Source organism: Penicillium odoratum (assembly GCF_028828045.1).
Source record: "Penicillium odoratum strain IBT 22623 chromosome Unknown utg000004l_segment0_segment0, whole genome shotgun sequence".
Classification (NCBI taxonomy): Eukaryota; Fungi; Ascomycota; class Eurotiomycetes; order Eurotiales; family Aspergillaceae; genus Penicillium; species Penicillium odoratum.
The window spans coordinates 2,457,548-2,483,418 of NW_026643146.1; the positions used below are offsets into that span (position 1 = coordinate 2,457,548).

A 25,871-nucleotide genomic window follows, 5' to 3' on the forward strand; every position below is an offset into this window, starting at 1 on the left:
ATTGCGAGGTGTCGGATATTCAAGTCTATCTGTTCCAGGTAACCATTCACTCTGGATGTTATCTGACTCACCCCACTAACCACACAGCATGGTATGTTTCAGGTCCCTGACTTCACTCCCCCGGACTAACAGCCCCCCAAGTCAGATAACTACGATCATCCCCCTGCTTCCTCCCGCCGGCCATCTGTTCCAAGTGACCGAAGCTCCCCTCTCGTTCCCGATAGAGGAACATTTCAACAGCGACTTTGGGATCCTACGAGGATCAACGCTGACGAACGCGTTCTTCGAGATCTACGTGATCTAGAGGCTCGTAGGAATGATTTAATGGCTCGTATGCCCGAAAACTCTCGCCATTCAGAGCGACAACCCTCGGACGAATACGAGTCAGACCTGGATACGATTTTATCTGATGTTCAATTTGCAAACCCTGCCGCACGCCTCTTAGATCGGTTATTGATCGATCAGGCATCACGGACCCCGCGCGAGAACCAACCTTCAGACAGGCCAAGAGAACGCTTGATTTATCTCCGGAACTTGATCCACCAAGAAAGCAACCACATAAATGCCGAAGATACCCTTCGGGCCTTAGAGACACTGAACCAAGAAATTGAAGATCACTACCGTGATCAAGCTCGGAGTGGACAAATAACAAATCAACAAGCCCAACATTCTCGAAGAGCCTTGCTGGAACAGATCCCTCAACTACAGGCGGCTGTCGTAGCCTCTGCGAATTTGGAGCCTCGTCCCGCGAGCAACAGAGGCAACCGACGTCGTTCATCCCGATCGGACTTACGAGATTCACTTCCTACTCCGTCACTCATGCCCCAGTCCCAGAGCAACCGCGATCGCGACCGCGACCGCCGGCAAAAGCGGCGCAAACTGGACGCGGATGATAACCGTGAGGGCTCTCGTGGGTTCAACTACGGGCATCAAGGCCAGGTGGTTCCTGGAGCCTTGAAAATGGAAATTGCGAGCTGTGATGGAGGCGTATTCGATCCAGATCCAGACAGCTTTTTCCCGGGAAATGTTCTGCGGAATGATTTGTCTGTGTACAGCACCAAGTCTAATCGCTGGAATTTGATTCTTCGTCACAGAGACGAGGCCCCGTTCTGCTTGAAGAAGCTTGTCATCAAGGCCCCCCGTTCTGGCTTCGATTCCCCGTATGTGATCCCCAATTGGGTCTCAAACTTGACTAAACTCAGTAGAATCCAAGAAGGCATGGTGTTTGTGTCCATGACGTCGGATGAATTGCTTGCTCGGACCGCAAAATATAAGATCGAGTATTCCAATCCACGACGCCGTCGTGGTCATCGCCGAATGATCCAACCATCTCAAGAATATCTATCTGGCTTCCGCACTCCCCTTCAAACCCTTGAGCGCACCGTGCTCATGGACCCTGACTCCGGTCCAAACTCCGTTCACCCCGCTGGTCGGGATGCACACGATCCCCAGGCCGAGTTCCGTGTCACTACCGAGTATAACGAGACCACCGAAGACAATGTGTTTGTGGGACGAGAAAATGATGACTCCACCTCTTCCACCGAATTGGAAAGAGCCAACGAACTTGACGATCTGCTCTGCTCCGATACCGATGATGACTCTCCTAGTGACGACGATGACGAGGATCACCCAATGACTCGCCGTCGCCTCGAAATCCAACGCCGAATTGGCTCCATGCGCCGACAGAATTCCGATCCATCTCAACGACGCCGCCAACCCCCAAGCTTGATTGATCCAATTCCTTTACCTCCCGTACCTGGCCCAGCAATGCCTACACCCAATTCCGAGGTCCTCAAGCCGCACGCTCGTTTCTTCATTGAGAGGGAGAAGAGTGTGGTCAGCATCAAGTTTGACCCTCCTCCGTACGTTTCTTTGTCCTGTCCTCAGGTTCACTGCTAATTTCCCCAGATCGGGCCGTTTCATTCTTATCAAGCTCTGGAGTCCCCGCAGTGAAGGCAATATTGATATCCAAAGCATCATTGCTCACGGATACGCGGGTCCCAGATTCTTTCCGTCCGGCGGGTTCCGATGATTATAATGCATCTTATACTACTTGCCCATTATTTTAAGCAGCTATTCGGCTTTTGACGACGACACGACAATGGAATGACACTATGACTTAGAATTGGGTATCCCAGAGATGTTCTTCGTAAATGAAGTAGAATTTAGTCTCGATCTATTCGATAGCTATAGTTCCCAAAGGAATAGAGACAAAACAGAACCAAGTCTAATTGTTAGTCTCCTATAGCTCTAGTGCAGCTACATTATCCAGCCCTCAGGCATAAAAGTATGAAGTCACTGCCAATCGGCTGTTTTTGCTTCGTACAGAAATAGCAAAGTTAACCTTCAAATGTTCATCGGGAGAAATTGCCTTTCCATTTCCTCACTTATACTGACATCTGATATGATCCCCGCAAATACGAGTCAGCATAATGAATGTCGCATCAGCTATCAAACATGCTATATCTTCAAGCCCCGTTTCCGAGTCCTTGTATTCAGTCCTAAAAGTTGAACTGACCACCCTCTGATCAATTAAAATGGAGATACACACCTGTCGCAACAACACAATCCCTTCCGATACAAACCCATGCCATATCTGCACAGAATCACTCGCAAAATTCGACGACGAGCCAAACTCAGCAGAGTCAAAGCGTCGCATGAGACTCCTCTTCCATGGAACATGCTCCAACGAGGATGACAGTGAGCAGCAGTCACTATGCGCGTTCTGTCACCACCTACGTCTTGAGCATTTACTGGGCTGTCTTGAAGATGGCAAATAAAATTGCAGAATATGATTTTGCGCGTTCGAAAACATTGAAAAGCGTCAATCGTGCCCTTTTTGTCATCTGTTCATCCGGAGCACCATGCCATACTCGTTTTTCTCCGGGATGACTCCACCCTACCTGTTCGAATGTGGATATGTAGAAATGATTGTTGAGGCTGGTTGCTCGATATTCATGAATTTCCAGTATCCGGGCGGCCCGTGGATAATTGCGAGATGGATATATTATGATTCAGGTCTCAAAGCCAAGTGTACGGGGTATCAAGTATTGTATCTGTATCCCAGTCCTCTGTGCTGTAGACCTGACCCCTCCTAGGATGGATGAACAGTTGATTAATAAAGAAGTGGTAAAGCGACGAAGGGAATTTGGGACTAAGGAGTTTGAGACTAAACGCGAACCAATCACGTTTCAAACTATCAAAAGGATTGGGGAGTTCGTCGATTGGGACATTATATCAGACTGGCTGTCGTCCTGCTCCGAGGAGCATCCAAAATGTGGACCAAGAGATCTAGGAGTGAAGCCTGCTCATTTTCGACTGATTGATGTGCGACGACGGCGCATTGTCTCCGCGCCTTATGACTGTCGCTATGTTGCTCTCAGCTATGTGTGGGGACTTAACACCGATAGGAGTAAAATGTCTACTCGAGCTACATTGGAATCGCTACGGAAGGATGGCGGATTGCTTGTTTCAAATGTTGTGAAGACCATCAACGACGCGATTACCATTTGCTCTCACTATGGGTGGATCAGTACTGTATCATTGAAGATGATATAGATGACCAAGCAGAGCAGATTGCGTCCATGTCTGCAATATATTCGTCCGCTGCGTTGGTGATTATCTCTACGGATGGAGATATGAACGACGGGATTCACGGGGTGAGCAGTGATAGAGCCCAGAAGCAGATCCAATGTGAGCTTGCTGGGATGAAATTCATCAATGAGCTCCCCAGCTGGCGAGAGATAATTAATTGCTCATCTATATGGTCGACACGGTGCTGGACATACCAAGAAGGAATCCTAGGGAGAAGGAAGATTTATTTCAGCTCTTCGCAGTCATTCTTCGAATGTGACAAGAGCATTCTCGACGAAGACGGCATGAAACAAGACGCCATGTACTCGCCAAACGGACTAAATCCACAACGATGGCACTCAGTCATCGACGCGTTCTATGGCCATATGGCGAAGTATTCGAGGCGCCACCTGGGAAGTGAATTCGATATCTACAATGCTGTTGAGGGTATTGACAGTGCCTTGTACGCAAGCAAACATCCTCTATGGTTTGGGCTTCCACGCGTCGATTTTGATAAAGCGTTACTGTGGTGTCATGATTCTCCATCAAATGGAGAATTTAAGGGTGCAGTGAAGAGTCCTCCAGAGGGTTTGATCCCTAGCTGGTCCTGGTCTTCGACTACGCAGAGTGTTTTGCTCTTGGATGATTGCAACCGACGGTCAATTCGATATTGCGGACCCCTGGTGATGTGGACTTCGTGTCAGAAGACAGAGACCGGCTGCAAGGTCGAGGAAATTGTACCTAGCTCCGCAGTGGACTTTCAATGCCCCCATTGTGAGAGTGATGTGACCGGAAACGATCGCGATAGAAGATACACCGACGAGCACTGTTACATATAGCCGTTGCGTGGAGTCAAGGATGCACAGAATGCGAATATTCATTCAAAAGGCTATCTAAGACGTCGATCTCAAGTCTGAAACAGTCTATCTCTTCCCGCTGGTCATGCCTGCATCGAAACTCGCATTTCCAAGGCCTCAACAGAGCGTCTACTAGTGCATTTCTATTCATGCCCAAACTCGAACCAACAGTCATCTTCACACGTGCACAATCGGCATTCTTCAGACTCAATCTTCTTACGGACCAATCTGATTTTTCACGCGATTACCCCATCATCAACGATAGCGGGACTGTGGGTGTCCTCATCGGTCAAGATCCAGATATATAGAAAAATCTACTTTCACAGGTAGAAGCAGGCGAATGCCTCGAGTTCATTGGTCTATCTATCAGTAGACTGGACGGTATCATTCTTCCAGACGCGACAACCGAGTACGGGAATTTCCTGTACGGAGATCCCCGGGAGAAACTTCGTCAAAATGAGTCCTTGAGGGAGCTGACCTACTTGGATAAGAAGTGAACACCTCTTCTTCCGATTCCAGTGGTCAATGTCATGCTCATTCGACGCACTGAATGGACAGCTCATCGAGTGAGTGTTGGGTGGATTTATCCGAAAAAATGGGTCTAAGCGAAGCCGAACTTCGGTGATATTGTTCTGGAGTAGCTCCGACGAGACATTGAACTCTTCAAATTACTTGCCATAGCTCTATGCCGGGCACTCCACATACATCCGTGAAAAATACAGGTTGTCGACCCCTTAACCGGCCCGTTGTAGCCTTGTGCCTAATGCCCCACATAAAACCTTGTCCCACCACAGGGTCCAGTCGGTCCAGCTTTAAAGCTCACAGCGGCTTTGGAAGAAAGTTGCAGACAAGATGACTTCAATTCCTATTTGGCAGCTCCCCGAGCTTCGAAACGAAGACGTTCCCACCCCAACATGGATGGTAGTCTTCCTATGTCCGATGGAGGAGGAAGAGCGGGATGAAATCATGCAAAAACTCATTACCGTTGATAAGAACTGGCCTGATCGTCCCACTGGTGAACCGAGGCGGTTGTTACAAGTTCCTTGGCTGCTTGATACACCCGCGCACCCGTCAGTTCTATCTTCTATCGTGAAGCGAACCGAGAAACCCGACTCGTTGATTTTCGTGGATGAGCAGTCGCTGAAAGATGACATGGTCATTCTGGTGAACTATGACGAATCGGGAAAGAATTTTGAGAGCTTACGAGCTCCAATACATCGAGCCAATGTTCTCTTGAGCGCTGCGGCGGAAGGGACTGCACTTGAGGGAATGCCTCTTCCTGATGATTCCGAGGCAATAACGGTTAGTACTTTGGAGTCTGACCGGTACATGAGCTAATCTAACTGGCTAATAGCAACAAGGGACCAAGTCATATGGTGAAACCCCGGTCTTCATTCTGGAGGAAATGACAGAAGAAGAGCTCCAGAGAATCAAGGACTTGTTTCAAGAAAACTACCACTATGACCTGGACTGGATAGATGTCTCCAGCCAACTCGAGATCCCCGATATAGAGTCCCTCCTTGAGTATTTCGAATCCGAAGAACACGAGATGCAAAGCCCACCATGTTATTTCCTAGCAGTGGATCGCACCACTCTGGAATTCGCCAGAGAACAAGAAGGAAAAAAGTCAGAAATCGTGATTTTGGCATCGCAAGAGGCTGGCGAACTACAGTTCTGCGATGAGTTAGGAGATGAGCATAGCAAAGTCTGCATGGGATATGGTCTAGTGTCACAGAGTGTGGGAGACGCTATGGATGCCGTGGTGAATCTTTCCTTGGCCAATATGGACTTTTGTGAAATAGCCCCCGCGCCTGAGTGTGTGTATTGGAAAGGATATCAGGCTTGGGTGGATGTGAATATGGATGATTATGAGGGCGGGGATAAGTCGTTTGCGAGTGTTTGGATCCCTGGAGAAGGACGAGTTGATATTGAAAGATATTAAGTATTGTCACTCTGGGGTTTATTTTTTTAATATCTTTTCCATTTGTTTTATTGTTATACTACGCGTGATGCTATACATAGCGGGGCTGTAATTGAGTGGCTATATTCTTTTTCCCTGCAGGTGCGGGATAGGGCTATCGCGGTTCACCATGAAATGACTGGTCAGTTTGGTCCACAAAATTATATGCACCAACAAGTAGACTTAATGGCCAGAAGCGCTTTACCCCGCAGCTATGCTGCCCAACTCATCACGACCGCTTACTACGAAGGCAGATTAGTCCCCCTTCACTTCTTCGAGTTTATCGCACATTTCGCACCCTTTATCTGACTTCTATCCCGAGCCTTGAGCCATAAAACCATACCAGTTGGTTTTGATTATACATCCCACCCAAAAGAGAAGATGGTTGCTCCTCCGCTTGGAGAATTCAAAGTGGGCTGGATATGTGCCACATCTGTTGGTGCAGCTGTCGCGAGAATAATGCTGGATGAGATTTTTGGGTTCCTCGACGAACAAGACTCGACCGACATAAACCAGTATGTGTTAGGCCGTATTGACAAACACTACGTCGTGATCGCCTCAGTCCCCGATAGAAATGAACCGACATCAGCCTCTATCGTTGTGGCAAACATGTTGCGTACATTTTCGAGCTCTCTGAGAATTGGACTGATCGTAGGAGTTGGAGGTGGCATCCCATCTGAAAAAAGTGATATCCGACTTGGTGATATTGTGGTCGGCAGCCCCCAAGAGAACTCAAGCGGCGTCGTTCAATATCAAATGAAAGAAGTCGACGAGCGTCGCGAACTTGCTCAAACAGGATCCTTGTATAGTACCCCAAGACCGCTATTGAATGCAATAACCAACATGAGAACTACCTGGATCACCGACTTCGAGGAATACCCAGAATACCTCAAGGCTGCAACTGAAAGGAATGGCAGAACACGAAAGCGTTTCGGTCGGCCGGACTCCAGTGATCGGCTATTTAAAACAGAGTATCAACACTCTCTTACTGAAAAGACGTGTGACAGATGTCTCCCAGAATGGGAGGTGATCCGGGATGAGCGCGAGGACACGGTTCCAAAGATACACTTTGGGGTCATAGCATCCGGGAATCCAGCAATGAAAGATGATGCAACCAGGGATGTACTCCAGAAAGAGACAGATGCCTTGTGCTTTGAAACGGAGGCTGCTGGTCTACTGGAGGGCTTTCCTTGCATTGTCATTCGCGGAATCTGCGACTACTGCGACTCCCACAAGAATGAGGAATGGCAAGATTACGCTGCATTGGCTGCAGCATCTTATGCCAAAGAGGTTCTTAAATATGTGTCTCAAGTCCAAATCTCAAAGGAGAAATTGGTTGTAGATATTATTCCAACCCAATTTTAGGGGTATAAAAGGAGCTCCGATGTTGGTCACTATCTAAACAAGTGGGCGTATAAATTAGGGTCTAGTTTAGAGCATCATCTAGTCAAAAGAAGACTGAAGGATTGAATGCAGGGCTAATTTGCAGGAAGCGCCTGTAACAGATTTCGTAGATACATTGTGTTCAGCATGACCCCAAGAGATGAACCCATCATCAACACACTGGCCGCTGACCTTGAACAAAGTAAGATAATCTTTTCATTTTCAGACGAGCGGATTGACTCATGGTGAAATGTTCAGTCTCCACGGCGACCACAGACCCATGGCCAGTGGCATCATAATAGCGTTAAAAACGTAGGCCCAGATAAGGTTTGCATTGATCGTATTTGTCGTGTACTTCGCGATATGAATTGCGTTCACAATATCCAACAGGGAAGATTTGAGAAGAACAACATCTGATGATGCCAGAGCAACAGATGTACCGCTTTGAGGACAGATGCCAAGGTTGGCGGTGCTTAATGCTGCTGCGTCATTGATTCCATCCCCAACCTGGATGATTACTTAGTGACGAATGGAGATTTTGATGGGTAAATGTACCATTGCAACAACTTTCTTCGATTCTCGGAGTTGAGAAATGTGATGAGCTTTGTCTACTGGACTTAGCTCGTGCCAAATGTTTTGAATGCCAACTCTTTCTGCAATATCAAGAGCAATCGCCTCTCTATCACCAGTCATCTAGAAACTACGAATTAGCTTGTCTTGGTCCAATTTACCACGCTTATAGAAAGCTGGCTTACTAAATAGCATTCAACGCCCAATGACTGGAGGCCCTGGACTGCACGACGTAATTCGGGCCGCATAGGATTTTGAGCAGTCATATAACCAGCATAGCGGCCGTCTATCGCAACAAAAACACACATATCCGAGGGACAAAGTTGAGCTAGATCTTCGAGCATGCCGTCTCTACCCTGCACACCGGCATTGTCCAGCATCGTAGCATTTCCAACACAAACCTTCAAAAAGCCTACCTTGGCTTGGACCCCCTGTCCTAGGGTTTCGGTCAAAATTTCCACTCCCAGATCGCCTGGTCGAAGGTCTGGAAAATTGGTCGCCACATGCTCCATCACTAATGTTCTTACCCAGTGGGATGATGCTTTTTTCTCCGCGGCGGCGACAAGAGTCCACCACTTATCTGCAGAGAAAGAGCCACGGATTTGATTTCCACTAATTACCATCTCATTTGAGGTGAGAGTGCCAGTCTTGTCGAAAACGACGGTTGTCAACGCCGCCATGGTTTGTATGGCCGACGCGCCCCCCTTGAAGACTACACCCTTTGTAACGCTGTAACCTGAAGCAGAGTTAGCTTTGAGAAATCTCTAATTGGAAACGAATGTATTCGTGACTCACCACTGGCGACCATCACGGCGGCCGGTACACCTAAGCCCGTAGCACAAGGACAAGCCACAGCCAACGAAGCGGTCATAAAGCCCAAGGCTTTCTCCAGTCCATCAGAGAGCCAGTAGAAGAAGGCGACAGCGGAAAGAATGATCGCAGCAGGAGTGATAGCCTGTCCAAGTCGTTCGGTAGAGGCCTGGAATTGGGAACTTCTTCGCTGGGCATGGAGGATTGCATCAACAATTTCACCGATGCGGCTGCGCCCTGCGCCGGGTAAGACTTCAAGGAGCACAGTCTCATGACTTTCATTAGTTGTGCCAGCGATGCAGATATCTCCCAACCGCTTCTCAATGCGATGTGACTCTCCGGTATGGAGGCTTTCGTCTACTAGCAGTGGAACACTGCAGGGACATACCGGGTGGGCTATCAGAGTGCCATCACAGGGAAATCGCTCTCCTGGCTTTACTAAAACTCGGTCGCCGGATTTAAGCATCCGTGCCAGTACCTGTCTTCCCAGGGTGAAAGAGTGCGCGTGGGTAGGCAGAAGCTGGGCAACAGCAACCAGAGCTGCGGTAGCCGAGCGACGAAAGCGTGATTCCAAATGCCTATTAAGAGACATGACAGAGATAAGCATAGCAGCCGTGGTGGCGTGATTGGCTGGTAGTCCACGGCTATAAAAGAAGAGGTCGGTCAAGTAAGAGACGGTGGTAGAATAGACGATAAGAGAATCCATAGATTGACGCCAACCATTGCGCAACGAAAAAATGCACTGGCGGTAAAATGGCCATCCAAAAACCGTCTGCACGATACCAGCCAGAATGATTCTATACAGATGCCGAGTCCTCGCATCGATCAGGAAATCAAGATTGAAATGCAAGAGGCAAATCGGCAAAATCAGAAACAAGCTCCATGTAAACGCCAGACCCCATTTCCACCTAGCTTGAGCTGTTGAGTTGCTAGTGCGACAGGGAAATCCTAGTTTTTGAACAGTATTGGTGATAGATATTGGTTGGATGATCTGGGAATTGTAGACGACGACTGCTCGGCCACTCAGGGGCTCTAGGCGGGCGATTCGAACACCATCAATGCTAAGAATCTTTTTTTCAATTTTATCTGTGCAGTTAATGCATGAGATCCCCTCGACTGCTAATGAAAGGGTTCTGTCGTTCCCGATTTCCTCCTTGGGGACAATGTTCAGGAGGGAGTCAATGGAGGCGTCGGATGTGATTTGGTTGCATTTTTGTAGGAAAATGCTCACAATGAAGGCACCAAAGAGACAACAAGCTGCCATCTGGATTTTAGGGATGCATCTAGGTAGTATTGTAAATAGTATTTGATCTCTTCTATCTACATCAGTCAGATTTTGCTTTGTATTTCCCCGCTTCTGCGTGTCAGAAATTTCCTACGAACCTGCGCAGGTACCGACTAGACGTTGCTCGGAATTGAGGAGAATACATCTACTACTGATGTACTGATAGGAAATGGAGGTATAGTAGAAAGAGTTCAATTCATAATGCGACTCCCTCGTAGGTACAGACTCTGCCATATACTGAATGATCAATTTATCTGTGGAACCAACTGAATCTCCGTCCGACCATCTACAAAGATATTCAGTTCAGCATTGCCAGTGGCGTCTGCTACAAGCTCAATACCACTATTAGTATATCGACCATTTGGCTGCAGGCGCGTTATCCCAAGCTTAAACAATCCACTCTCAGCCGAGGGATAGAGCACGAAGTGCAAATCCCGCAAGGTGATAGACCGTGCTTTAGCCACAAGCACACCAGGATACGGAACTTGGTCCAAGATTGGTCCCTGCAAAGTAGTCTTGGTCGGCCCCTCATTTACCAATCGTTTCCAGTCCCCCTGTCTAAGCATTGTGGCTTTAATCGCCGCAGTTTGCGTGCTGAAGGACACCCGTTCCGGAAATAAAACCACCGAGCCAGTTGCATTAACGGTCCAACCAAACTCTTTGTCCAAATTCTGCAAGGCTTTTTCTCGAATCCATTCGTCGCCGAATTCCCCAGCCACATGTGCCACAAACGGGAGCATAGCCAAGGGATTGGCCTTGTAGTTTCCTGGATCCATCATATCCGCACCGACAAGGCCCACCATCTTGAAATTTCCTTCCTTTGTTCCTTCATCACTAATGTGGAGATTTTCATGGCGAAAAGTAGCCCAAAGACGTCGAGCGATATGATCCAGATTTCCACGACACATCATGGAATTAACTAGATCACCTATGGCTCCACATAGTCCTGGGATGGTAAAACCTGTGATCTCTGAGCGGATTGGAATTATAGAGCCGCTGGGCTCCATGAACTCAGACGTCAGCGATGCTTCAAAGCCGAGAATCAAGCATTTGGCGTGCGTTGTTCCGAAAATCCGATCATAGATAACTTGACCCACCATGCCTTGCAGGTTGCAGGGCGAGTATATCCAGTTTGGCTCGCAGGGGAATAACGTATAGGGATTTGCTTTCCACTGCTGGACTAACGCCTTTGAGATGTGGTGGAGATCGTGCTTATATATGTGCTTTGGTGTGACTTTACAGACCAGAGATCCTGGCTTGGTATACCGCATATCACCTGTATTGGCGGTATACAAGGTGACTACTTGAAGTAAGAAGCCAGAAACCATAATATTGTCTTTGGTAATAGGGTCCAAGTCGGTACTGAACTTTCCCCACAAGGTCTCCCATTTCCAGAAGCCCAAGACCTTAGTAGTAAGGAATTTTTCAATAGTCGCCCGGGAGGCCTCGGAGCAGTACCCGTGGAAGTTTGGTGTGTAAATGCCTTGGTACATACTCAGGCAAAAAATCAGTTCGTAAAGCTGATATCTGAGAGCGGAGGTCTGAAACGAGAAATTGGACCAGTCGTCGATGGATTGCAAACCCACGTCGAACAATCTTTGGACTCGGCGTAGCTCCCACAAGGTAAGTTCTCGATCTTCATCCGGTGATACACTCACTGCGCTGGTTTGTACACGCTCTAGTGCTAGTGGAAGTTGTAGGTTCCGATCCTTTCGTTTGGTGATGGCACTGGCGCGAGCCTGGCTCGAGGAGCGGTTGAGATAAAGAATAGGTGCGGCCTGTAGTATGACGGCCACCACCCAGGCTTTCTCGTAGAGGGCATCAGATGCGGCAAAATATGCACCGGGGATAGAAAAGGCCCAGAGCAATAGGGGAAATGCAAGACCACAAGCGCCAAACCAGGCAAAAAGAGTGATGGGAAGTAGAAGAAGGGTGACGACGACGAGAAAAAGGCCCAGGGCGTTGGCGCAAGCAATGTATCCCGCTCCAGGAAAGAGGAGAGATAGAATAGCGGCACGGGTTTGTGGAGACCACCCACTTGTGTTAAATTGGATGAGAGCCAAAGTGGATATGGCCATCCAATAGGTCAAGGTGCGTCGTTGGACTTGCTTTCGATGTCTTCCTTCCCCGGCACAAGATGGTATATACTCGGGGAAGGACTGGATGGTATCCGTTGAAGCACCCATTGTATTGTTTGATCTATTCAATTCTTTTCCATAGAAAGACTTCAATAAAAAAATGGTTCCACCTCATTATAGAGGGAAAGACCTGTCTGTGCGGGGAATCTGGAGATGTCAGAAAGGTCTGACATTGTTGATGCAGTGGCGGAATAGTCACACGCCAAGATCAGAAAAGAATTGCGAGAGTGAAATTTCCTACTTAACCCCGGATCTTACCCAAAAGACCAATCCAATATTTTCTCCATCTGTTCTCAATCATTTCTTCCAAATACAGTTCAGCATTGGTGACATCTTGTTGGTCATTGACCAAACGGTGCTGAATCCATTTGCATCCGGCCTAATCCTTCTAGGCCTTACATTCAACAAGAATGCATTTCCTGGTGCACTGTGCCATTGCCTTAAATTATTTGGTTTGGGATCAATCATTCGGATTAACCGATATCTAAGTCAGCGAGCGTTGAACAACGGAGTGCAGACGCAATTCCATTGGAAGAAGGAAATCATTCTGGTGACTGGAGGCTCAGGAGGAATTGGAGCTGCAGCAGTCCAAAGACTAGCGACTCGAGGCTCAAAGATTGTGGTTATTGATGTCATTCCTCTGACCTTCCCCAAGCGTAAGTGAAAGAAATTCATTCAAAGCTGCAGGACTAAACAGATCCAGGGGATAACATAACCTATTACAAGTGTGATCTGACCGACTTCGAGGCCCTCAAGGCTACTGCGGCTATCATTGAAAGGTAAGATCAAGCATTTATCTCTCAAATGTTAGAGCTAGAAGCTGAAGAGCCTGAATCCAGTGAAATCGGTCGTCCAACTTGTGTCGTTGCCAACGCCGGGATCTGTAGAGGAAAGTCTCTTTTTGATGCCACGCAAAGGGATATCGAACTGTAATATACCCCCATTTAAGATTCAAGATAACCAACTAACAGGGAAGGTAGAACATTCGGTGTGAACAATCTCGGTCTTATCTGGACAGCAAAGACCTTTATCCCGGCAATGGTCAAGGAAAACCGAGGTCACTTCCTCATCATTGCTTCTCAAACCGGGCTCCTCGCCACTGCAAACATCGCGGACTACGCAGCCACAAAATCCGCCGCTCTCGCCATCTACGAAGGTCTACACACGGAAATAAAACATCTGCATCAGGCCCCGAATGTGCGGATTTCTTGCATTTCCCCGTCCGCGGTCCGCACGAAGATGTTTGATGGAATTAAAGGCCAGTCGAATTTCTTCTTGCCACGCCTTTCGGCGGAGGATCTGGGCGGCCTCATTTCGGACGTATTGTGGAAGGGTGAGAGTCAGAATATTATGACACCTGATTTTGCTTATATTTCCTTGTTCTCGAAGGTTTTGCCGGAGTGGATGCGTGTGGGCATGCAGGATGCGGGAGCCGATATTATGACTGACTTGAATCCACACCATCCCCTCAAATAGAAACCTGGAAGAAGGCGAGGCTGGTTTCAGATTTAAATGTAGTAAATAGAATCATACACTCTGGAAACCGGGAAATAGTTGACAAAACACATGTGAAGCTCAGAAAAGCTAAACACCTTCGTACTCTTAAGCCAATAGACTGCAGGCTGTAACTGTTGGGAAAGTTGCGAAAAATCCTATGGTGGTCAGTGATGGAAGAGAAAAAGATAGCACCACGTACTTTGTTCTTGCGAAAGAGGGTAGATGCTGGTGAAATTGCCACTCAAACGCCAATCCGGCCAACGATCCACTTCGAGGTTCCTGACAAGAAGTGCACGCCGCTGCTGATTTACGTCATTGGAATTCGTAACGACGTCTGGATCGACAGAAGCCATTCTATGGACAATATCTAACCACAAACGGTAAAAGAAAGCTTGGTCTCCAACACTGCATTTCGACTCCCTACCTTGCAACTTGCCACGAAGTTCCGACTCCGAGATGACAGGGGTATCTGGGGCTCGTACGATGGCATTGCAGACCATATCAAACACGTTGAGAGACATCTGCAACTGAGGCAGGTCAATCACTATGTTCAGAACTGTATCCCAAATGGCAGTGTCCAGGTTTTTTGAATCCAGGGTAAGGAAGTATTCGCGCAATTCGGGCCATGGCACCATGTCGATTACGGCTGAATGGGTGCAGTTCTCCTGCATAGGTGTTGGTCGGAAGAGCTTTTGTATTGCAGCAAGGTTCTTCGAAGTTGGCGCGAATCGCCAGCGCATTATGGACTCCATTAGTTCGTGGGTACCCTGTGCCATCAGTCAATAATCAACTCACGGTCAGAATCCGAATTATCTGGGACTTACAGTGCTGTTCACGTACTTAGTCAATCCAGTCCATGAAGTCATAGCTTGAATGGCAACCTTGGATGTTCGATCTATCAACTCTTGGCTGACCCAGTCCTTGTACTGGTCTTTAAGGGGCTTGAGGGATGCGGGGCTGGTGATCTGAGAGACGATCGGGAGGTGGAGCTCTTCGCATTTGTAAACCACGCAGGCGATTTCGATGCAATCAGTGATGCACATAGACGACATTCTCCCTTCATGGTCAAAAAGGCGATCCGAAAGTTCGGATCCGATCACCGAGGGGAGAGCTAGTGGGTTGCAGGAACCACTGATCGAATTTCCAGCCCCAAGAGAGCAAGACAAGGGCCCCGGGAGGTTTATTAGATCCCAAATCGACACATCTTCGCAGGAGATTGGAAATTCAAATGACTGGATTGGGTTTTGCTCCATTTGAGACATTCCAAGAGATGCTGTTAGATTATGATCACTCTGCAGTAGATTAGAATCGAGCTCTCGCGCCTGGAATTCGGGACTGGCTTTCTCTTTTTTCTGGCGATTTAATATGCTCTCGAATATGGGATCATCTAGAGAAACAGATCAGTCCTAGCACGAGCTAACATCGCTTGACGATTGGAGATAACCAACCTGCAACACTGGCAGAATTGTTACTGATGCTGAGCAACTTCTTTCGCATTGTAAGCAAGGCCTCGCTGAGACGTTCGTTCTCTTGCAAGAGCTCTACATAAGCATTGAAAATAACTGTGTTGGATCCCTGCGTGTCTCTTGCACTGTTTTTGACCAAATCGCGGAACTCCGCCATATGAAGCCGTTGGGCGGCCTTCTTCTCACGTGCGCATCGCTGGGAGATCCGATTCTGAACGCGCTTTCGCTCTATTCTTTCATTTATCTGTGGGTCGACGGAGGCTTTCAAGCCTCTTTGTGCTCGTGATGTTGGCATGATGTCGCAACGCTGAACTGTGTTCGTGGGTGCCCAGGTGGATCCAGGTGAAGTGGATTGGATTACCAAGTTCCGGGCCCAACTTCCGGGCTCAACTTCCCCACAATTCCGAAATGCGGGGTTGAGCTATTGTATTCCGGTGGCGTAGGTACTATAATCTTCTCTGGGAGGGCCTGTATTAGGAAGATAAATTGAAGTAAATGATAATCTCGCTCGGCAGGTAACAACACCGTGACTACATCTCAAGGGGCCCCACTGAACACTGCAGTGGTTGCGGGTGGCCTCAGGCAAAGATTTCTTTGCGACAGATGTCTTTGGATGTCTGGGAATTCGGGTATCAAAATAAATAATGGGTATGGGAATGAAAACTAGTTAGCGTATAGAATTGACACTCTATAGGTCTATACATTCGTTTATGCCCTAATATAAAAGCTTGAAGGCGGCCCAAGATAACTATCCTTGACACCGCCAAGATCCAGAACGATCTTCTCAAGGAGTAGGTTCGGATGAAACAATCGCACTCTAATTATATGAGCACCTGCTTCCAGAGAGCCAAGCTGGTGAGTTTTCTTCCAGACAGAATCCATAACAGCATCTGGCCAGCCTTCTGCGGGAATTTTAGCCCCTGTGGACTCTCGAACCAGAAAGTGAGAGGTAGCGGGCTGATTGTCGATCCCAAAATCATAAGACATTTTGTGATGTGGATCTAGCTCCAGGGTCATATTAAAATAGAGTGTAACAGTTGAAGTCCGTTGCGAGAATGTGTAGATAGGATACTCCAAGAATGGCAAGCTCCTGGTGCTGAGCGCAGAATTGTCAATGGCAACCGAGCCTTCGCTTTCTCGTCCTAGTTCAGGATGGTGTTCGTACGGTGCTTTGATTCCGTCAGCAGCAGGAATAGAGACACAGCCGTCTGCTTCAACAAAGCCATAGAATGAGATCGGGACTTTGTGGCCATAAATAGGCAGATGCAGGTGTTCGAAATCGCCCTCCATTGATTTCACGGTAATCAGAACATCCTCAAAATCCGTGTCAACCTTTTCCCAATCAACAGAGATCTGGATTCGTACATCATCCCCATCAGGATGCAAAGTCCCTTTGGTCGATGAAAGGGTAATCCACGAATAAGGTGCCGAAGCACTCCACCGAATCGTCTGCGTCCCTCGAGTGAAAACATCGAACCATCGCCCCGGCCCATACCGACTCATACCTCCCAATGTCAGCCCTGGTATCAGGTCCCGTCGACTAGGATGAGTACGCTCACTCTCTTCGTTGATCCGACCTGCTCGCACACCTTCATGACCCTCAACTGCGACACCCATCTGGCCAACAATCAAGTTACTATCCTGGCCCCGCTGTACATATGCAAGTCCAAAGATCGCATCCCGCGATGGCGCATGCCAAGTATCGCCGTACCCGAGGTGGCTCTGGCACATAATATGATTCCATTTGCCACCCAAGAGAGAGTGGAATTCCTGCGAGAGTTTGAAATCGGCGTCGAAGAGATCGAGCACTTCTCTTAGGAGTTTGTTGGCTGTATTGCGTCGTTGGCGTGCGTGGAGTTGGTTTCGGGCTTGAGTTACTCGGAGTTGGGTGAAGATTGCGCTGGCCTTTACCGGGTGTACGACAAGCTGCCAAAGCGCCGCTTTTTGTTCCTCGGTGGCATTACTTTCGCTAATATGGGCATATACGGTCTCTGCGGCGGATGAGAGATCCTTCCACCGCTTGACAATGTTGTCGGCTTCGTTGTAGTTTAGGAGTGAGAAAGTCTCTGGATCGATATGTTCGTGTCTGCGTAGCCGAACAAGACGATCATATTCGTGCCAGACACTCACAATGCCTGGGCTCACCTCTGCACCAAAATATTGAGTAGAGATATCGGCCAAGAACTGAGGAATAGTACTCTCTTGCACAGAGTCAATATTCCATGCCATTTCCATGGCGAAGGTAAGGGGTACCTCGATGGGCTTGATGTCGCCGACATTGAACACCCATATTTTGCGTGCATTCCGACGATACGCTTCACGGAGCTGATGATAGGTTTTGCCCTGTTCGTGTTTAGCTATGTCCATACAAGGCGATGTTGACGAACCAATGAATTTGAGTTAATCCACTTGTAGCTTCGAGGAGCCCCGACGTATTCAAAGTGGTAGTATATACCAGCACCCCCTGACCGAGTCAACTCAGGCCCAGTTGGCAATCGCCGAAGAGAGCCAAAGTTGTCATCTGCGAATAAAAGAGTTACGTTGTCTGGAACGGTGAATTCGCCTGCTTGATACAAATTCTGGATTTCCTTGTATAATGCCAGGACCTGAGGAACAGCATCTTCACGCCCATAGAACTCCTTGAAGAGAGCGCGTTGTTGCAAGAGAACATCCCGAATAACAGCGCCAGGGTCATCCGTTACCATCCCTTTGTCATATTCGCCTCGAATGCCCATGGTGAAATAAGATTCGAAGCCCCTGGCCCGCTTAACACCCTCGCGGAAGAAGTCAATGATCTCTTCTCGGCTTTTCATCCAATCCCAGGTCCCATCTGCCCGCTTCTCAAACCACTCGGTTGTAGCACGCTGCATCGGCTCATGATGTGAAGTCGATACACAGATCCCGTACTCGTCTGCGATGCGCTGGTTGTCCAGATCATCTGTAAAGAAGACAGCCCCGGGATTGGGGTACCCGGGCCACATGGCAGGCCACATAAAGTTTGCTTTCAAGCGAAGAAGCAATTCGTAGACTTTTTTGTAGAATTCACTGTTGTAGGAGCCGAATTTCTCCAATACCCATCCGGTCAATGCTGGTGCTTCGTCGTTGATGAAGATTCCTCGGTATTGAATGCTTGGCTCGCCATGGATCGTCGATGTAGGAAGGGCATAAATATCTGGGTGGGATTGGGCTGGGACATCGGCCCACCAGTACCATCTGTACATTTAGTATTCCAAGGGAGATTTACCATGTTGAGGATTTTGAACATACGGAGATACACCAATTTGGTAGGATAAGGTGTATGCGCCAAAGATCGCAGCTCGCTTGTCACTTCCCGCAATCACCAAAGCCTTGGAGCATCCTGCGATTGGTTCATCCACAATCAAAGTCATGAATGATTCCCATTTCCCTTTAATAACGCTAGTGTTGATTCTCTTATCATTCTCAAGCTTATTCAGCATCCAACATGACTCGATACAGCCAATGATAATTGCCGTGTCTGCTGTTGACGGGCTTCCCTCATCTAGGAGTTGAAATGGACTCGCGTTGCCCCGCGTCACCCGACCGAAGTCCTTGGCCAAGTCTCGACCCGCATGCTGAATCCCAATAAAGTCAGCCGGGTCAATTATTATAGCAGATCCAACGAGACTGAAGTCGGACTTCTCGAAAGTGACGAGCTGTTCAGACATAGTGCTCAGCAGTGGAATGTTAACTTCTCAGCCATCACAAATGACATTAGTACGGAGTTCCCCGTGTTCTCACCAGTACCTGGTTAGCTGATGAGATAACTGATCGGCATCAAATCATGGCCTTGGCATTTACGAGTCTGTAGCCATACAACCCCACGCTCGGGTTGTTGTGACCCGAGCGTCTCCCAGTGGATCCAGACTAAGGCTTATGCGGTCACCTCCGTTACCGACCAAGCAATCACACATGTCGCTCGGTGGTCTCATGCCGAAGCAATGGCTTGAAGCGTCACTAGCTTCCTTGCTTTCGCGTCGAAACCCCTACACATATCTCGTGCTGGCGTGGGGGACGTTCCCCACGGGGATGGATCCACCCCGCTTCCCCGGATAAATCATCTCAACTGTTCTTTCTTCCCCTGCAAATTATTTACACTTTGCAGTTAAGGTTGACGCAGGCGTTATATCTTGGCTTCATAAGTATCCTAAATTCTTGGATTCGGGTTCAAGCTGAATATTTTAACTTCACTTCTTTCATTTCGCTACAATGGCCACAAAGACGGAAAACCACGAGGTTGAGGATGTGGCTCACATGAACGTTGACGAGCCGCAGAAGAATCATACTGATTACACCCGGGTTGACAAAGAGATTGCCAAGTACGCCACCGATGGCGCTATCGAGATTGACGAAGCCACCAATAAACGATTGAAGAAGATGATCGATAAACGAGTACTGGTTGTGATGATGTTCACCTACCTCCTTCAGACATTGGACAAAGGTGCGCTATCCTTTGCTTCGATTATGGGAATTAAGAACGATGCGCATCTGCATGGTCAGCAGGTAATAAAACTTCACGCTTTGGTGTTCATTACTGACAATTTTTAGTATTCGTGGTTGACTACTGTCGTTTACATCGCCATTCTCATCGTTGAATATCCGGTGCGTATAAATATCCATAATGAGAGATGTTAGCTGATTTTTTGTAGGAAAACTGGATCATTCAACGAGTTCCGATTGGAAAATGGCTGTCCATCAATATTCTCCTATGGGGAATTTGCATCTCCTTGATTGCTGCCATGAACACGTTCGAGGGGCTAGTTGTGCTACGCGCGCTAATGGGTGTCTTCGAGGCTGCCTGCCAGCCGACATTTGTCGTGCTATCAGCAACATGGTACCGAAGGGAAGAGCAGGCCAGCACTATCAACTTTTGGTAAGCTCCAATAGTGGCCAACTGTCAACGTCGCTGACCACATAGGTTCATGATGAATGGTCTCCAGAATATTGTCGGCGGCCTTCTGGCCTTTGGCTTCTCTTTCGTCCCCTCTACTTCGCCGATCAAGTCATGGCAGGCGCTGTTCATGAGTTACGGTATTATCACCGTCTTCTGGGCTATCTTTGTCTTCTTCTGGTTACCGGACTCAATTATGCGAGCAAAATGCTGGAGCGAAGAAGACAAGCAATTGATGGTCGAGCGAGTGCGACAAAATCAGACTGGTCTACAGAATCGGATCTTTAAATGGGAACAAGTTACGGAGGCCTTTACCGATCCACAGCGTATGTCTCCACCACCAAGCTACCTGTACCTGCTAACGATATGTAGTTTACGCTTTTGCCCTCATTCAAATGTTGACTACCATCCCATCCGGTGGTATTGGTGCATTCGCCAACATCATCGTCAGCTCATTCGGATTCAGCACCTGGGCGAGTCAGCTTCTGTTAATGGTCACCGGTGCAGTAACAGCCATCACGATGATATCCTCCGCATACCTCGACCGACACTTCAAGCAAACCATCATTATTATGATCCTCTCACTCATCCCTTGCATCATCGGCACATCGATCTTAGTCGGGATCCCGTTCTCCTCGAGCAGAAAAATCGGCATGCTGATCGCATACTTCATATTCTACTCTTTCTTCGCCGTCCAATCGCTCGGACTGAGTCTCATGTCTCGAAATGTGGCTGGCCAAACTAAGAAGTCGATCGTCATCGCGTGCAACTTTGTTTTCTGGGCTGGCGGAAATGCGATCGGACCTCAGATCTTTCGGGATAAAGATGCGCCGCGATACTACCTTGCCTTTGCGATTATTCTGGGCTGCTTTGGACTATGCTTTATTATTCTGATTGCCTTGCGTACATGGTATAGCATTCAGAATAGGAGACGGGATGCGAGGATTGCGTCTGGGGAGGTTATCCCCGACGTTAACTTCACCCATGCCTTTGAGGATATTACCGATCGCGAGAATCCTCACTTTAGATATAGCTACTGATTGTCCTTTACTAAGAATCATAACGTCATTCAAGAAGACATTGAGAATTTCATGATATTAACAACTTCAGAATCTGACTCGACATAGTCAACATTCAACATCGGACTTCCGATCAATAGTAACCTCAATCTCATGCTTGACTCGGATATAATTCAATCCAAGATACTCCTCCAACGGGTCCAAGTTCCAATAAATAGGCTCAGGACTAGCTTCCACCCGGGTTGCGTGAGCAAACAACCTCACTGCATCATTTTCCTTCGTTCCTCCAAATGAATCAACGGGTGTGATACTGCGTCCCGTACTTTCCACATCTGCACCGAAGATCCCGCGGAGAGAATCTCTCGCTCTACATGGCATGTGTTTCCGGATATGGTAGTTGTGTTCCAACTGCAGGGCCCACTGCACGATTGGCTGCATCGCCGGAAGACAGGATCCGATCACGGAGATGCAGGGCTCAATGGTGGACCAGAGACAGACGGGAGCGATAGTCCACGTGATATCGACCAGACCTTCACCTTTGAGTTTCGTGAGGTAGTGGATTCTGATAATACTCGCTGCGAAGACACTAATCCATACCGTGTTAGCCTCGAATGGTACTGGTACTGAGATCGGGTGAGACATACAAGCAACCCAAGAACAAAACAATGGAAACCATAATCTTCTGCGCAACGCGCATCTTCAGCCTCCAAATGATGGGGAGTGGAACCATCATAACAAGGAAATCACAGACGACATTGGTAGCCGCATTGGCGATGTAATACTGATAGAAGCTGTATCGATAGTGTCCACCCGATTCATCATCGACTTGTGTCCAGAAATATGATATCGGGGTAGGAGCGAGACAGAGTGCGACAGTACACCCGATGACCCAGCCGATGGAGAAGAAACAAGCCAGCCAGTTTAGCGGATTCATACCGAAGACGCGACGGTAGAACAGTAGGATCGATACTTTGATCATGCAGAGCTCAAAATTATAGATTACTAAGGAGACGAAGAGCAACTGCTTCGATTAGTCAAGACCCAGGTCCTCGAGCTGTGTGCGTACCTTTTTCATTGTGATCATGTTCCCGACTGTACAGAGCCAAACATGTTTTCCCAGTCCGTAGTGATCGGCTGATGAAGTTAGATTAGACGAGGTATATTCAATGGAGGTACTTACCGACAAAATTGCTCGCGAAGAGTGCACCAAGAGGAGCCTTAAATGTTAGTAAAAGTTATGAAGCAATGGCTTGAGATAGACTTACAACGGCAATGATCATGATCCAGTCATCAAGTCGGAGCTTCTTATTGGTACGGATTCGCACCACGACGCGTATAGGAAGGATAATCGCGGCTAAAGCAAACACGATAATGATGGCGATATTATTGGGAAGGTTCTGATTCTGTGAGAGATCTACCCCCGCCGGCGGGGGTGAAAGTTCTGCAATTGTCGTGGATAGATTCATTAGTCTGCCAGCAGACGAAGCTAATTAGTCTTCTCTTCTCGCCTCGTCACTGGTATTGAACAATATCCTTTGCAGATGCGAGTGTTCGAGGGCCAGCACGGGTCGAATTAATCATGCTGGCGGAGCCATCAACTTAAGGCAAAGCAGAGCCAGAAATAGCTACATCACCATGTGGCAATTGCCCCGCGAGCTATGCATATACCCAATAGAAAGATATGAAAATATGGGCATTGGGGCCGCTCCTGGGATTCTGGGGGCCGTTCATGGTTGTATATGGTAAGTAAGTTTTGACCCCCAAATGTAGATTGAAGTCATTTCTATCGCTTAGAGATATGGGGGCGGAAGTATACTTTCAGTCACTCTGATTGGCTGGATGACATCCTTCAGGATTATGACTACATAAGGATTATAACCCCGTCTGCAGAAGCACGTAAGACTTGATTAGGAAGAGAGGAACTTGGAATGGCGAGAATTATCGAGAACAAAAATTCGATTTAAACTTGTGGAGTGACGCTGGGGCCATATGCTGAGTTGCTGCAAGAGAACCCGAAATCTGAGATGCAGTTTCTACCATCTTTACACCTTTTAGACAATCACAAGGGTGAACTTTCTCGAAGGCAAAAGTTATTTTGAAACTCTGTAACGGTTCTAGTGGTCGTTTCGTAATTTTCTTCTTGTATCCACCCATTACAGCGCTGAAGGAATCTTTGGACCTAGTTATAAATGTCTAGTGCCTTCAGATCGTGATCTGCCAATTTCAAGTACGTAATAGGACACACCAAAAATAAGGACTACCAGGTTGGGATGGGTCACAGCTTGACCACTCGGAAGGAAACCATCCCTCATCCGGCAAGAGCCAATAGTATAGAGGATTAATGATACAAGGATGTGCCAAGTCTTCAAACCCAGCTCCGCAGCGGATAAAGTATCACAGCTTCCACTCATCCTTGTATTGGCGTGGCCAAACACCCGACTTCCCAGGTGCCATAATACCATTTGGATCAATGGCATTCTTCAGAAGTTCGTTGAACTTCAAAAACGCCCCGTCGTTCCAGTTATAAGTGCCCATGATCTGATCCATAACAGCCAAGTGAGTGCGATACTCTCCCCAGCCCCTAGCTGCGCAATCATCGATGAGCGTTTTGATAAGCCAGTGTGCTTTCTTCTTTTGCTCGGCGTCTTTTTTGTTGAAAACGATGCACACGATGTGATCTGTCGGAGTAAGTATGTGGTCATTGTAGGGTAGAGAATGACTTACGCATCTCTCTCATGCCGATTGTGAATGTTCCAATAAAGTCCAAATCAGCCTCGAGACATCTTTTCCTCGTTAGTGCATATTGTTCCATCGCGTCCTTTCCTTGGACCGGAGCGATGGGTGAAAAGAATAGGTGCGCTCCGTTGGGAAGCCAGTCGATCCATTTGAGCTCATCATAGGTGGGGATACCTCGCATGGTTTTATCTCGGATGCGCAGTACAGAGTTCTCGGGGGTATCTTCTGGGAAGTAGAACTGCGCACCAGGAATAGCGGAGAATGCTTCTTTGACGGCACCCCACAGAGCATTCCGGATAGGTTCGGGGCCCTGTGAAGTTAGTACTAGCCGGGTCTATCCTGTATGAGGATAAGTATACTTACATAGAGCGCACCGTAGAAGTTCCATCGTCCGAGCTTGAGCTTTGCGGCGATTTCGTTCAAATCCTCTTCCCCAAGTGGCTCTGTTTTCGATGTATAGTCCTTCTTAGAACCCATCACTGCAGCATCTAGAAGGATATGTCGGATTGTAGGAACATTCTGAAGCGCCATGTTCAAACGAAGAGGCCGAATGATATCTACCGCTTGCTTCAGATCCTCTTCTCGTGGGATGGTCACCAGGTAAGACTGATATCCACCGGGGTTGGGCATAAGCCACATGCCAAGCTTGGTGACGATTCCAAAGTTCGACTGGGTGAAAATTCCATCGACATACGGACCGAAGCCGTAGTTGAATAGTTGAGCAGTCTTGTTCCAAGGCTGGTCCTCGGGTTTCAGGCCCGCTGTCTCTGGACGGCTAGGGTCTGGGAGCGCACCCATACCGGTTCTAAGAAGCTCTCCGTTGGGAAGGACAACTTCCATGCCACTATGCATCATCCAGTGGTCTCATCTGTTAGTGTGGATTGTAAAACTCGGGTGTGTACATACCTCCGTACGGCGTGTAGCCAACGCCACGTTCTATGGTATTTCCAAGAACTGAACCTCCACCAAGATCGGGAGTGTCGATCCAAAGCTTGTCTTGAAGGTTGTTGGCGACAAGGTAGTCATACAGCGCTTGGAATGTTACACCAGGTTCGAGCAGGCAGTAAGCGCCATCCACATTGACTTCTAGAATCTTGTTCATGTTCTTGCCCATGTTGAGTACTAAACTGCCCGAGACTCGAGGAGCGGCACCGCCATACCCGGAGTTCCGTCCGATGGAGATAGGCCACAGGGGAAAAGATAGGGTGTTAGCAAGTCGCACGATTGTTCTGTCTACGTTAGTCGGTTCCCACGTCTTCTGGGGCTACATACTGGACTTCGGACACATTCCGCGGCGCTACCACGGCAGATGCCAAGAAGTAGTCCTGCTCCATGACATGGTGAGGGTCATGTGTGTATGTCGGGTCCATGTAGGACTTGTCGTCGATTTGGTCCTTGGATGTTAGAACATCGACATTGTCGATACCAACGAGATCGGTTATCTCTTGGATGAATCTGTTGAAATCATCGAGGGTAACCTTGGGCGGCAAGGCCAATGGAGTGAATTTGGTGTTAGACATGTTGAGATGGGAGAGGGGAGAGGGGAATTGGAAAAAAATTGGGAAGTTTCAAATAGTCAATGGACACTGTTCAGCTGGCCCCGCAACTGACGAAGCTATCCACTCAGTTCTCCATATCACAAGCGAGATGCACCCGGTGACTAGTGTC

At 48.0% G+C, this 25,871-nt stretch overlaps 13 protein-coding genes across 13 annotated transcripts; 7 read left to right on the top strand and 6 right to left on the bottom strand.

Moving 5' to 3' along the window:
- Positions 1-88: 88 nt before the first annotated feature.
- On the top strand, positions 89-2,032 carry N7520_005186 (uncharacterized protein; the record flags this gene model as incomplete). The annotated part of the gene is made up of 3 exons (XM_057139120.1): positions 89-91; positions 133-1,862; positions 1,909-2,032. 3 exons carry the CDS (start codon positions 89-91, stop codon positions 2,030-2,032), a joined length of 1,857 nt encoding a protein of 618 aa, XP_056997327.1.
- Positions 2,033-2,537: 505 nt separating this feature from the next.
- N7520_005187 (uncharacterized protein) lies at positions 2,538-2,780 on the top strand (the record flags this gene model as incomplete). Its single annotated transcript, XM_057139121.1, has 1 exon — positions 2,538-2,780. One exon carries the CDS (start codon positions 2,538-2,540, stop codon positions 2,778-2,780), a length of 243 nt encoding a protein of 80 aa, XP_056997328.1.
- A 319-nt stretch (positions 2,781-3,099) lies between these two features.
- N7520_005188 (heterokaryon incompatibility) lies at positions 3,100-4,412 on the top strand (the record flags this gene model as incomplete). Its single annotated transcript, XM_057139122.1, has 2 exons — positions 3,100-3,532; positions 3,559-4,412. 2 exons carry the CDS (start codon positions 3,100-3,102, stop codon positions 4,410-4,412), a joined length of 1,287 nt encoding a protein of 428 aa, XP_056997329.1.
- An 870-nt stretch (positions 4,413-5,282) lies between these two features.
- On the top strand, positions 5,283-6,372 carry N7520_005189 (uncharacterized protein; the record flags this gene model as incomplete). The annotated part of the gene is made up of 2 exons (XM_057139123.1): positions 5,283-5,732; positions 5,785-6,372. 2 exons carry the CDS (start codon positions 5,283-5,285, stop codon positions 6,370-6,372), a joined length of 1,038 nt encoding a protein of 345 aa, XP_056997330.1.
- Positions 6,373-6,771: 399 nt separating this feature from the next.
- Positions 6,772-7,755, top strand: N7520_005190 (Pfs NACHT and ankyrin domain-containing protein; the record flags this gene model as incomplete). Its single annotated transcript, XM_057139124.1, has 1 exon — positions 6,772-7,755. One exon carries the CDS (start codon positions 6,772-6,774, stop codon positions 7,753-7,755), a length of 984 nt encoding a protein of 327 aa, XP_056997331.1.
- A 258-nt stretch (positions 7,756-8,013) lies between these two features.
- Positions 8,014-10,417, bottom strand: N7520_005191 (heavy metal translocating P-type ATPase; the record flags this gene model as incomplete). Its single annotated transcript, XM_057139125.1, has 4 exons — positions 8,014-8,280; positions 8,329-8,466; positions 8,529-9,079; positions 9,139-10,417. The coding sequence occupies 4 exons, from the start codon at positions 10,415-10,417 to the stop codon at positions 8,014-8,016; spliced, it is 2,235 nt and encodes a 744-aa protein (XP_056997332.1).
- A 266-nt stretch (positions 10,418-10,683) lies between these two features.
- On the bottom strand, positions 10,684-12,624 carry N7520_005192 (uncharacterized protein; the record flags this gene model as incomplete). Its single annotated transcript, XM_057139126.1, has 1 exon — positions 10,684-12,624. The coding sequence occupies one exon, from the start codon at positions 12,622-12,624 to the stop codon at positions 10,684-10,686; it is 1,941 nt and encodes a 646-aa protein (XP_056997333.1).
- Positions 12,625-12,986: 362 nt separating this feature from the next.
- N7520_005193 (short-chain dehydrogenase) lies at positions 12,987-14,052 on the top strand (the record flags this gene model as incomplete). The annotated part of the gene is made up of 5 exons (XM_057139127.1): positions 12,987-12,998; positions 13,070-13,232; positions 13,280-13,355; positions 13,416-13,505; positions 13,557-14,052. 5 exons carry the CDS (start codon positions 12,987-12,989, stop codon positions 14,050-14,052), a joined length of 837 nt encoding a protein of 278 aa, XP_056997334.1.
- Positions 14,053-14,178: 126 nt separating this feature from the next.
- N7520_005194 (bZIP transcription factor) lies at positions 14,179-15,834 on the bottom strand (the record flags this gene model as incomplete). The annotated part of the gene is made up of 4 exons (XM_057139128.1): positions 14,179-14,204; positions 14,273-14,840; positions 14,898-15,460; positions 15,522-15,834. The coding sequence occupies 4 exons, from the start codon at positions 15,832-15,834 to the stop codon at positions 14,179-14,181; spliced, it is 1,470 nt and encodes a 489-aa protein (XP_056997335.1).
- A 413-nt stretch (positions 15,835-16,247) lies between these two features.
- Positions 16,248-19,225, bottom strand: N7520_005195 (glycoside hydrolase family 115 protein; the record flags this gene model as incomplete). Its single annotated transcript, XM_057139129.1, has 3 exons — positions 16,248-17,882; positions 17,927-18,752; positions 18,807-19,225. The coding sequence occupies 3 exons, from the start codon at positions 19,223-19,225 to the stop codon at positions 16,248-16,250; spliced, it is 2,880 nt and encodes a 959-aa protein (XP_056997336.1).
- A 541-nt stretch (positions 19,226-19,766) lies between these two features.
- N7520_005196 (uncharacterized protein) lies at positions 19,767-21,488 on the top strand (the record flags this gene model as incomplete). Its single annotated transcript, XM_057139130.1, has 5 exons — positions 19,767-20,060; positions 20,106-20,159; positions 20,207-20,430; positions 20,476-20,774; positions 20,821-21,488. The coding sequence occupies 5 exons, from the start codon at positions 19,767-19,769 to the stop codon at positions 21,486-21,488; spliced, it is 1,539 nt and encodes a 512-aa protein (XP_056997337.1).
- Positions 21,489-21,575: 87 nt separating this feature from the next.
- N7520_005197 (uncharacterized protein) lies at positions 21,576-22,933 on the bottom strand (the record flags this gene model as incomplete). Its single annotated transcript, XM_057139131.1, has 5 exons — positions 21,576-22,053; positions 22,112-22,488; positions 22,534-22,601; positions 22,648-22,684; positions 22,733-22,933. 5 exons carry the CDS (start codon positions 22,931-22,933, stop codon positions 21,576-21,578), a joined length of 1,161 nt encoding a protein of 386 aa, XP_056997338.1.
- A 928-nt stretch (positions 22,934-23,861) lies between these two features.
- Positions 23,862-25,723, bottom strand: N7520_005198 (FAD-binding oxidoreductase; the record flags this gene model as incomplete). The annotated part of the gene is made up of 5 exons (XM_057139132.1): positions 23,862-24,145; positions 24,192-24,513; positions 24,567-25,066; positions 25,110-25,432; positions 25,476-25,723. 5 exons carry the CDS (start codon positions 25,721-25,723, stop codon positions 23,862-23,864), a joined length of 1,677 nt encoding a protein of 558 aa, XP_056997339.1.
- Between the last annotated feature and the right edge of the window lie 148 nt (positions 25,724-25,871).